The 12804-nt window shown below is 40.6% G+C and overlaps 1 protein-coding gene across 3 annotated transcripts in view; it reads right to left on the bottom strand.

Moving 5' to 3' along the window:
• Positions 1-12804, bottom strand: part of LOC121001698 — a 133008-nt gene that overhangs the window by 100932 nt on the left and 19272 nt on the right. For all 3 annotated transcript variants that reach the window (XM_040432874.1, XM_040432875.1, XM_040432876.1), the window contains exons 4-7: positions 12177-12248; positions 11649-11667; positions 5176-5244; positions 4930-5060 (exon numbers count right to left, since the gene is read on the bottom strand). In XM_040432874.1, the coding sequence (XP_040288808.1) occupies positions 4930-5060; positions 5176-5244; positions 11649-11667; positions 12177-12248 (291 nt within the window). The remainder of the gene's footprint in view (positions 1-4929; positions 5061-5175; positions 5245-11648; positions 11668-12176; positions 12249-12804) is intronic.

Below are 12804 nucleotides of genomic sequence, written 5' to 3' on the forward strand. Positions count from 1 at the left end.
TCATGTGCGGTACCGCCTTATAGGAGATATACAATAATGGTGCGTAATTCGCTTACCGGTTTCTGTTGTGAACAGTCACAACAGCTGGATGTGCCTTAGCTGGTATATTTCCCCACCAGCATTAGGGGATGCCGTGCTGCTGCCTGGGTCTTTTCCTGTCCAAATGGTTCCAGGGAAATAGATATGCAGAATTCCTTAAAAAAGTCAGACCACTGTCCGGCGCTGCAGGCATAGAAATCAGTCCTTGAGATGAATAAGATTCTTTTTATTATAGTCAACGCGTTTCAAGGGCAAAGGGCCCCCTTCGTCAGGACAATATACAGAATGAAGATACACTTGTGATCGGGATATTTAAAACGCTGTTTTGGCGGGTTAAAAAGGGGGAGGTACAGGGGGTGGGGTGGGCGTGCTTGGTATAATGAGCCTGATTGCCAGTATCTCTAGTGATCCGTGGCAATTACTGTTAAGTGTCCGACCCTTACTGTGGTATACAGACTGGGTAGCGCAGGGTCAAGCGCTTCACAGTCCGGTTCCATGTATTGTTACATTGTTACAACCGCAGATTTAATAGTACACATATTGATACATTTAATAATACATTGTATGGCAGCATGTAGTGATACTTATAGTAGTGCGTTCGGACTAGCAGCGGCGCTGCTGACCCCGCACTAGGTCAGCACCGCAATGAACATTATTCTTTTACATAGAGCTGAGGGCATATCTTGCTCCCCGCTTTTACTATGTAGCGGTTCGCCTGTCAGGTATTCAGGTTATTCAAGCAGGATCTCCCGGCTTCTCCTGCATGCTGTGACACTCAGCGCTGCCTGATCTTTCAGACCCGGACACAGATCGGTATAGTATAGCGCTGATGTTTATACTAGTTTAGTTCTCCATGTTAATTAGTGCGGTCGCTTCTGGGGACTTCTATATCCTTATTCCCAAGGATTGGCATGAATTAAATATATGTGGCAGATGGGGTATTTTAAAAAACGCCAGGCTATGGGGTACATTTATCATCATATGCCAGCCACTTATATGCGGTACTGGCAATCAGGCTCATTATACCAAGCACGCCCACCCCACCCCCTGTACCTCCCCCTTTTTAACCCGCCAAAACAGCGTTTTAAATATCCCGATCACAAGTGTATCTTCATTCTGTATATTGTCCTGACGAAGGGGGCCCTTTGCCCTTGAAACGCGTTGACTATAATAAAAAGAATCTTATTCATCTCAAGGACTGATTTCTATGCCTGCAGCGCCGGACAGTGGTCTGACTTTTTTAAGGAATTCTCCATCTTCAATTAGAACACTGCAATCTCAGACCCCTTTTGCCTGGGCTACCATAGGTCTTCGCTATTTAGGTACTTCGATTTCCGCAGACAAGGGAGAGTTATACTCTATTAATTATGTTCCACTTCTCCAGAACATTAAAACCCAACTAAGTAATACTTAAAACTTATGTTGTCCCAAAACTACTATACTTACTTCAGACTTTACCCATTTGGTTTCCCTTTTCTTTCGGTCAGGTTCACAAAGCTTTCCCAGTCTTTTTATGGGGTCACCTCGCATTGCCTATTCCATTCTTACGACAGAGAGTTGGATTGGTAGTGCTGGTCTTATATCTTTACTACAAGGCAGTCCATATAGACAGAGGTCTCTCTCTACTTACTCTTAACCCTCCTCTGCTTTGCACTACTCTAGAACATCTCCTCCTCTCTTCTTATGAAAAGTTTGTCCTTTGGGGACTTCATCCCTTTTCACCAAATAATAACTCTTATGAAGGGTACTCTTGCAGTATGGTCCTCCCTATATAGTTCACCTGGTACCTTTAAATTCCTGCATCCTGACATGCATTACCTAAAAGCTCATCTATATCCTTATTTTTTAATGGAAATCACAGGAATGTAGACACTCCCTTGCTTTCTGTAGGGATCGGAGGATGGTTGCTGTTTCATGGGATACCACAAGATCATTGTCCTGGTTAGAGCAACTAGTATGGCAACCTTCTCTTCCAAAATATGCCCTCTCCCTTTTATACCGCTCTGTACTTTCTTCTTCTGCACAAAATGTTTTTTGATAACTGGGAATTAGAACTTGATACCTCATTGTCAGAACCAGAAAAAGCTTTCATTCTCACCAATTCCTATGGTTTTAACAAATGAATCAGGATACAAGAAAATTCTTATGGTCAAGTCCCCATAAACCACCCTTTTATAAATTGAGAGGGCAATAAATCATATCTGCTCCTCCTCAATAACGTTAGACATGTCATAGTTTTACTCCGGCCTCTTCTCGGCATGTTTGCCGTGCTGCAGCCCGAACTCGGGCCCACTCCGGCGGCATGCGTGCACTTAGCGGCAGCACAGATCCGGAAGGCTGTTCACCCGCCTGCCGGAGAAGGCTGCCGCTAGTGTGAAACTAGCCTAAGGCTAGTTCCACACTTGCGGTAGCCTTTTTCCGGCAGGCTGTTTCAGCAGGGGAACAGTGTGCCGGATCCGTGCTACCACTAGTCCACCGTGCAGTCGGAAGTCCGCTCCAGGCCCATTTACTATAATGGGGGAGGGCTAGAGGTCCGACCGAAGCACGGCAAACAAGCTGAGAGGCGTCAGGACAAAAACCGCAGCATGCATTATAGTGAATCAGGCCAGAGCGGACTTCGGGCGGCGCGGTGGACTAGCAGTAGCACAGGCTACCGCAAGTATGAAAGTAGCCTTATCCAATATCTACAATATTACCCCCAATGCCCCGGCCGCTTGTAAGGATTATACTTATCTGCTCCACGGCATCCATGTTGCTCCAGATCCCTGCACGGCCGCAGTATCTTCCCGTCGCTCAGATCAAAACATCCGCTGACAGGGGGAGCAGCCAATAGTAGGCTGCCATGGAGACGAGTCCCCTTGAGGCTGGCCACCGTCGCAGGCTATTGGCTACACCATAGTCGCCAGAAGTTTTGATCCAAGAAACAGGAAGATGCAGTGGCGACTGTGCAGGGATCTGGAGCGACACGGGTGCCAGGGAGCAGGTAAGTATAATTCATACAGGGGGCCAGGGCATTGGGGTTAAGGGGGAGGAGGAGGATATTTTATAGATCCGATAACCCCTTTATTTCAGGTTTTGAGATCCTCTGCTGGATCTCAAAACCTAATTAAACACACAGCCTTATCCTGCCTTCCTGCAGCTATTTCTTTCTACCTCACATATTCCCTTTTTCGTTCCTATTTTTTTCACTCCTCTTCATACTCCCTTTTTCAGACTTATGAGATTGGGGAGAGTTGTGTGCCTTTTGATCCTTTTTGCTGTCAGACATTTGAAAACACGTCTCCAACTTCTGTTACAAGTTGCATATATGTACTGTTATGTTTTTCACTTTATTTAATAAAAAGAGAATTTACAAAAAATGTTGTTGGGGAGCATTTCAGAAGCAATTATTTTTTGTTGTGTTACTAATACTATCTACTTGGTCGAGTTATTCCTCGAGGCTTTTTCTGCTTGGCAGTTAGCACCATTATTGTTGTGGGCACTGTGTGCAGTACTAAATTACTGTCTGGGGCACTATCTGTTCACAATTATTTCGGGGGGCACTAGGTGTATGGTACTATTATTCCTGTAGAACTACCTGTATGACAATTATTTTTAGAGTGATAATAGTTATGTCACTATTTTATCTCCAGTGCTGCATTTGGGACACTGGGCAGCACAGTATTAGAAGACGCAGCAGCATAACACTGTCAGAGCCCGGGAGAGTTTGTACTGAGTAGGTGGTTAGTATGGGAAAATAAGGAACCTAATATGTCTTGACAGCAAACTCTCCAGAGACCAGTCAGAGCTAGAAGTAGCATCAACAAGGTCTATGCCAAATAGAGAACAGGAAGCAAGAGAATGACTCCAATCAGAAAAAAATGACACCTGTGAGTCGCCAGATTTAATTGTTAATCACATGAAATAAAAGAAAGGAAAGCGTATCATAGGAAGGCCAGCTTGAAAAGAAAGACTAGGGTTATGGACTATACCCGCTCACCTTGGCATAAGACTTGTAGCTCAAAGACAGGGAGAAGTTTTCAGCTGCTGCACGCTGTCCTTAACAGGCAAAATTAGCCAGAGAAATGCCGATACAAAGAGGGGATACGGCTATCACACAGTGTTTACCTGACAAAGTTACCGGTCCAGTTCCGAAGCACATTTTAGTTTTGATTCTGAAGATACTGGGAGTGTCTCCTTCCAGCACCACCTATTGATGTATTGATATCTATATTTTCCCAATGTACCTCAGATTTATTCGTGTATTTTTCCTGTGATTGTGTCTGATCTATTATGTTCACTAAATTTAGTGCTAAATCTATTTTAAAATTAACATCTATCCACGGACTTCCCCACATAACAGACCAAAGTAGTGCATGTCATGGTTGTTTTTCCACTGGCCTACAGTCACTGGAAAACCTCTGATGTGTATTCACACATTCAATCAATGGATCTGCGTGCTGTCCGCAATTTACTAACGTGTGAAAGAGGCCTAAAGTTGCATACCCCTAATTTTACAGATGTTGCACCCATTAAATAGTCCACTTAAGTGCTGAATATGGGTCATAATAAATCAGTCTATGTATGGCATATCAATGAGCCTGCAAGCCGGCTTCCCTTAGCATGCATTGAAAGTTCCCTCTTGGCATTCACTGCTAATTGGCCAAAATGGCTTACTGAGAGAAACACCACACTGTACTTGCACTGTTAAATTTTAGCCTGTGCTTTGGAAATAATATTTTCATATACATTTGCTATGTATGGGCTGGCCTACTGCATTTTTTGATCATTACAGTACATTATTTTTGCAAATAATCAAGGAGCAAATTCTACATAGGAAGTGAAAGAAACAAAAAAATATAATATTTTGCATATGACAAAAGTGAGAATTCTATATGCCTATTCTATTACCAGATAAGCTTTTCTGTGTTTTGCTCCACATAGATGCAATATGGTGGTTCCTCTTGGAGTCTGTGTGTTACACAGCAAGCAGCTGTATGAGTATGCACCATTCTTCAAACACTCAACAACATATTCAAGACCTGTCACAAAAGTTAGAAGAAAAAAAAAGACTTAGAAGTCATGTTCTGATAAACTAAATAGTTATATATTATGTGTACTGGAATAAATTGCTTTAAAAAATTGTCAATGACTTACCAATCATAGGTTCATCTTTCAAAAAATGATCAATAAAATACTGTAGACGTTGCAAATTTGCTATGAATTCTGAGAAAAAAAAAAAAATATTATTTCCATAGCATATGGAATAACCCCCAAGGTCGAATGTATTTCATTGAAATGTGGATAATTTACACATGAGAAATAACAAACAATAACATAAAGAACCGGCAAACTCAAGATCAGATTATAATTTTTTTTTAGAGGGGAGGAGGCAAACAGGAGCTGGGAATAGAGGGCAGTATATATTGTACGCCTCTTTGGAATAACGCCAGATTGCCGGAGGTGTATAAACTATCACAACTTGTTACTTGCCGCTCACACGGCATTATATTAGTTACCCATATGTATAGGAATGGGGTTCTTAAATCATTCATTTAGGAGGAGTTCCAGATACCCCACACCACATTTTACTACTACCTTCAGGTCAGGCATGCCTTGCAGGCCCAGAACAAAATCAGATCTATTCTCCTAAATAAATGTGGTTTATATGACTTATTGAAAACTGCTCTCTCCAAGAAAGGGCTGATCTCTGCGGTGTGTACAGACATTTAATGAGGAAACAAGCCTTGTGTCTACAGGAAGTCAGGAGCTCATGGATAAAGGATGTTGGGGAGATATCTCTCGATGTTTGGGAATGGGTGCTACAACAAACTAAGTATCTGTCCATCAGTCCTGCACACCGTGTATCTGTTTTTACTCCATAGAGTGTACCGTACCCCATATTTTTTACACAAAAGGTGTCCCAGGCTAGAAAACTAATACCATCTCTGTGGAAAGACCCAGAGGCCCCTACTCTCTGCGCCCTCATGAAAAGAATCTTGAGTTAGAAAAAGGAATTTTCATCAAAAGGGGTACACAAAAAAGATATATTGATCAATTGCACGCATGGATAGAATATTATAGATTGTCTGCCCTTAGAATCGGAAGCACACAATCTTAGTGTATTAGGAATGACTAAAGAGATTTTACCCTCTATAGTATAATAGGGACTATTGACAGATTTATGACCTATTCCCTATTTAGTTTTTTTCTTCTCATTTGCTGGTGGTTGCTGCACGGGGGGATGTTGAAGGTTCAGGGTTGCGGGTTTAGGGGGATATAAATGTGAAATAATGTACCTTCGATATCTTTTGTATGTTATAAAAACTCAATAAAAATAATCTGATATAAAAAAAATAAAAAAACTCACCCAATACTCAAAGCAAAAAGCCTAATAAAGAGCTGTCTGTTAGAACATTAAAGGGAGTCTGTCATCAAAGTTTCACCTTTTTAACCCTTTCCAAAGCTTTCTAGCAGCCTTACAGTTAATAAAAACGTTACCTTTATGAGCAATCCTGGACTTCTAAAACCGTCAAAAAACATCTTAGTAGCATATGCAAATGAGGGCTCGCAAGTGCCCAGGGGCGGTGTTACCCTCGTAGGTGCCCAGCTAGCTCAGCCTTATTGTCGCTTCCCCCTGCCCATTCTTCCCTCTGACCGCCCATCTACTTATTTCTTGTTTTGCCGAGATCCCGCGCCTGCGCACTAAGTCCGTCGGCCGGCGCATGCGCACTGCGATGCCCATTCCTTGTACGGCATCACAGTAATTAATGCGCATGCGCCGATGGACCGCCTCCTTTGTGGTGTTTTCGCGCCGTTAGCCGGCGCATGCGCATTAATTACTGCGATGCCGTACAAGGAATGGGCATCGCAGTGCGCATGCACCGGCCTGAGTGCACAGGCGCAGGATCTCGGCGAAACAAGAAGTAAGTAGATGGGCGGTCAGAGGGAAAGGATGGGCAGGCAAAGGGAAAGAATAGGCGGGGGGGAAGCGACGATAAGGCTGAGCTAGCTGGGCACCTACGAGGGTAACGTCGCCCCTGGGCACTTGCGAGCCCTCATTTGCATATGCTACTAAGATGTTTTTAGCCGGTTTTATAAGTCCAGGATTGCTCATAAAGGTAAAGTTTTTATTAACCTTTAAGGCTGCTAGAAAGCTATGGGAAGGGTTAAAATGGTGAAACTTTGATGACAGACTCCCTTTAACAATATACCCCAAAGCACAGAAACAGAACAGCAATGGTATAATACAAAGATAACAAATTTTATTAAACATAAATTAAAATAGAGTTTTCATATACCGTATATGTTAGCAGCATTACATTCACAGGAATAATACCCACAGGACTAATATTCATGATACATACAGATTACAATTTCTCCCATAAATGGAGGATATCAATAAATCTCAACCATAGGTAAAGTGCACCCTGCCATAAATTAAGTCAATACATACAGGAGATATCTGTGTAAAATATACAGACCAGAATAGTCCTGAATTGGGATTCAGGACTATTCTGGTCTGTATATTTTACATACAGTCAGGTCCATAAATATTGGGACATCGACACAATTCTAAATATTTTGGCTCTATACACCACCACAATAGATTTGAAACAAACAAGATGTGATTTAACTGCAGACTGTCAGCTTTAATTTGAGGGTATTTACATCCAAATCCTGTGAACGGTGTAGGAATTACAACAGTTTGCATATGTGCCTCCCACTTGTTAAGGGACCAAAAGTAATGGGACAGAATAATAATCATAAATCAAACTTTCACTTTTTAATACTTGGTTGCAAATCCTTTGCAGTCAATTACAGCCTGAAGTCTGGAACGCATAGACATCACCAGACGCTGGGTTTCATCCGTGGTGATGCTCTGCCAGGCCTCTACTGCAACTGTCTTCAGTTCCTGCTTGTTCTTGGGCCATTTTCCCTTCAGTTTTGTCTTCAGCAAGTGAAATGCATGCTCAATCGGATTCAGGTCAGGTGATTGACTTGGCCATTGCATAACATTCCACTTCTTTCCCTTAAAAAACTCTTTGGTTGCTTTTGCAGTATGCTTTGGGTCATTGTCCATCTGCACTGTGAAGCGCCGTCCAATGAGTTCTGAAGCATTTGGCTGAATATGAGCAGATAATATTGCCCGAAACACTTCAGAATTCATCCTGCTGCTTTTGTCAGCAGTCACATAATCAATAAATACAAGAGAACCAGTTCCATTAGCAGCCATACATGCCCACGCCATGACAATACCACCACCATGCTTCACTGATGAGGTGGTATGCTTAGGATCATGAGCAGTTCCTTTCCTTCTCCATACTCTTCTCTTCCCATCACTCTGGTACAAGTTGATCTTGGTCTCATCTGTCCATAGAATGTTGTTCCAGAACTGTAAAGGCTTTTTTAGATGTCGTTTGGCAAACTCTAATCTGGCCTTCCTGTTTTTGAGGCTCACCAATGGTTTACATCTTGTGGTGAACTCTCTGTATTCACTCTGGTGAAGTCTTCTCTTGAGGTAATTGCAAGTTAAATGGGGTGGCTCACTTCTGGTTGTTGATGGTGAGGTGCTACTAACTAGAATTGAGGACAACATGCCTCAATCAATAAAGTGGATATGGTAAACACTATAAGCGAGCACTCACACTATGGCATCAACTGAATATGTTTTAATTGTTATAGATATAAAATACCAATTTTAAAATAATACATTAAAATTCAATAATACATAAAAATTCAATAACACATAAAAATTACTTGCAATTGGTCGGCCGACCCTCTATATGACAGCAAGTATACAGGAAACCACAGTGTACATTAATAGCAATAGCAGCAATAGATGGTTAGATATTTCAATAGCAGCATGTAAATATGATCAAAGTGCCATCAATTAGTGATCTGCAAACTGGTGACATAGAAATAGTGCATAAAGTGCAATCAATAATTAAAATAATTCCTTTGAAAATTGATAAAGCAAGTGTCCAGCAAAAAATGTGTGAGGTGTATTACCTCTTGGTCATTGGTATCCAAAAATAGCGTGTAGTGAATGAATTACTTCAAAAAAAATTAAATTGTGTCAGAATATAGGACACCTGATGGTTAGCTGCACATTGATAAATGCTGAGATGTTTTTGTTTCCTTCCGTGTCTATTGGATGTGACTGCTTATAATAAATCGTCCTAATGGATGTATCATCCAAATTATCGATATCACAGTTCATCCAGTGTGATTGGTAATCGAATGTCACACTGGTATTATATGTGGATAGTCTGTGTCGTCTTGTTTAGTGGTGCGCTTACATGAAAGATATATATCATCGGCACAGCAATTCCATTTATATATTCCAACTAGTCTCAAATTTAGGAGAGATCAATCTTACCTCCTGTTGGTTTTGTTAGGATATACTATCCGTATGGTAGCCCAGGTGGTAAGCTGGAGACGCCACAACCCCTCCACGCCTCGCTCCTCGTGTTCTCCGACGATCGCACCAAGTCTCGCGATGCTGTGAATGAGACTTTTGTTTGGTAAGCGCAATCACTTTGGCAGTAGAATCGATTCAATCTTCGGATGTATCCAGTATTCGGATCATACGAACTTTTAGATTTGCATGGCCATGCATATAAGTTCCTTCCAGCGGAGGTATTTATCGAAGTGTCCAATATACCAGACGAGTTTCGAGATGATTCCACATCCCTTCCTCAGTGGTCATCCATTTATTTTTTTGAAGTAATTCATTCACTACACGCCATTTTTGGATACCAATGACCAAGAGGTCATACACCTCACACAATTTTTGCTGGACACTTGCTTTATCAATTTTCAAAGGAATTATTTTAATTATTGATTGCACTTTATGCACTATTTCTATGTCACCAGTTTGCAGATCACTAATTGATGACACTTTGATCATATTTACATGCTGCTATTGAAATATCTAACCATCTATTGCTGCTATTGCTATTAATGTACACTGTGGTTTCCTGTATACTTGCTGTCATATAGAGGGTCGGCCGACCAATTACAAGTAATTTTTATGTGTTATTGAATTTTTATGTATTATTGAATTTTTATGTGATATTATTTTACAATTGGTATTTTATATCTATAACAATTAAAACATATTCAGTTGATGCCATAGTGTGAGTGCTCGCTTATACTGTTTACCATGAAGTCTTCTCTTGATTGTTGACTGACACACATACACCAACCTCCTGGAGAGTCTTCTTGATCTTGCCAACTGTTGTGAAGGGTGTTTTCTTCACCAGGGAAAGATCTCTTTGGTCGTCCACCACAGTTGTTTTCCATGGTCTTCTGGGTCTTTTGGTGTTGCTGAGCTCACCGGTGCGTTCCTTCTTTTTAAGAATGTTCCAAACAGTTGTTTTGGCCACACGTAATGTTTTTGCTATCTCTCTGATGGGTTTGTTTTGTTTTTTCAGCCTAATGATGGCTTGCTTCACTAATAGTGACAGCTCTTTGGATCTCATCTTCAGAGTTGACAGCAACAGATTCCAAATGCAAATAGCACACTTGAAATTAACTCTGGACCTTGTATCTGCTCATTGTAATTGGGATAATGAGAGAATAACACACACCTGGCCATGGAACAGCTGAGAAGCCAATTGTCCCATTACTTTTGGTCCCTTAACAAGTGGGAGGCACATATGCAAACTGTTGTAATTCCTACACCGTTAACCTTATTTGGATGTAAATACCCTCAAATTAAAGCTGACAGTCTGCAGGTAAAGCACATCTTGTTCGTTTCAAATCTATTGTGGTGGTGTATAGAGCCAAAATATTTAGAATTGTGTCGATGTCCCAATATTTATGGACCTGACTGTATGTAAAATATACAGACCAGAATAGTCCTGAATCCCAATTCAGGACTATTCTGGTCTGTATATTTTACACAGATATCTCCTGTATGTATTGACTTAATTTATGGCAGGGTGCACTTTACCTATGGTTGGGATTTATTGATATCCTCCATTTATGGGAGAAATTGTCATCTGTATGTATCATGAATATTAGTCCTGTGGGTATTATTCCTGTGAATGTAATGCTGCTAACATATATATGAAAACTCTTTTAATTCATATGTTTAATAAAATTTGTTATCTTTGTATTATACCATTGCTGTTCTGTTTCTGTGCTTTGGGGTATATAAAAAAAAAACTAAAGGTACTAAACAGACATTTTACTCTGCAGAGGTCAACACCATGAGACATATACAGTTGGAAGATTCAAGAAACCCTGGCTAATGCAGGATGTTCAAGTCTCTAGGTACCTAACTAAATTTCTTTGGAAATAGAGGACGGAACTTTACAGCTTTGTCCACTGTGTAGCAGACAAAGGTGGTTATAGCAACGCTGTTCCCATTCACGTGTAGGTAAATGGCGCATCTCCACTTCTGGTTTAGCAGGATCAGGAGCTGTGGCACCGGAATTGGGATGCTCCGACGAGAAGAGTGTTTTTTTTTTGGTCTAAAAACATTTTTAGTGTCTGGACTCCCTGTCTAATTTATTTCTTAGTATTTATACTTTTTGGAACTTGATTTTTTTTAACTAAATACTACCCACTCCATCAATGTAATACTTATTTAGAAATGGGTTACTGCAAGCTCTACTTACCAGGTGATTCTCCTTTTATCTAAGTAGAAAATAACACAATAACAAAAATCAAATGTTAAGATAATGAAAAACTCACTTGTAGTCTGTTATTCTTTAAAGGGCTTGTCCCATGAAAAATATGCTACAGTTTTCAAACCAGCACCTGGATATGAATACTTTTGTAATGGCAAGTAATTAAAACTTTAGTATCACCACTGAGTTATTTAATAAAATGTTTTTTTTTCTTATTTCTTTGTCCAATTCACTGAGGTCGCACATGCTCAGTTTTTCCTGAGCTGTGATAGGGAGAGATCTCCAGCAGAAAAGACATAGACATACCCCTCGAGTTGCAACATAACAGACACTCCCCTTGAGCTTGATATAAATTTAGCAGAGCAATTGGAAAAATGAATGGGGGATCCATGTGAGGTAAAGGGCTGGTTCCAGCTTTGTTAGAAAGAGATTGTCATGTACTATATGATGTCTGATTTTTTACATTAATCATGGGATAACCCCTTTAATAGTCTATCGTAACAAAAAGGCACTTACTGCATTCCTGTGTTTTGATCCACCTATGTGGTCACTCAAATGTAATGCTGATGAGCAAAACACTTGACAAACCTATAAAACACATATAGAAATAAATATATACACACACATTCACATCAACTAACCAAACCACCTGTCTAAGGGTATGTGCACATAGTGGAGTTTAACATTGGAAAAACCTGCTACAGATTTGGAGTTGTACATGCCATGGATCTGCACGTGGATTTAGCCCCTTTAAAGGCGGCTTTGTTTTCTGCAAGAAATATTAGCAACCTATAAATTGCAATGCGTATTTGCTATTTAAAACAATGAGAGAAGATTTTAAAGGGGGTTTCTGGGTATACTAAGGTCTTTAATAGATGCACTCATGTAGTTGGTTACCTCATGTACATCTTCCTTATGCTTTTTTTTCTCTCCAGACTCATTTTCACCATGTAAAGAAATACATCCTGATTGTAGCATTTTCTGTTACTGTATCCAACCAAAACCATGGTGTACTTCTCCTTTTACGCTCTGCTAGTTTATAGCTCCTCCCACCCTACTAGTTACATAGACACTTCCACATCAATGCCCTTGTTGCTCTTTTGGCACATCCATGGACATAACATCACAGGAAATAAGAAAGAGC

This window comes from Bufo bufo, chromosome 5 (assembly GCF_905171765.1).
Source record: "Bufo bufo chromosome 5, aBufBuf1.1, whole genome shotgun sequence".
Lineage (NCBI taxonomy): Eukaryota > Metazoa > Chordata > Amphibia > Anura > Bufonidae > Bufo > Bufo bufo.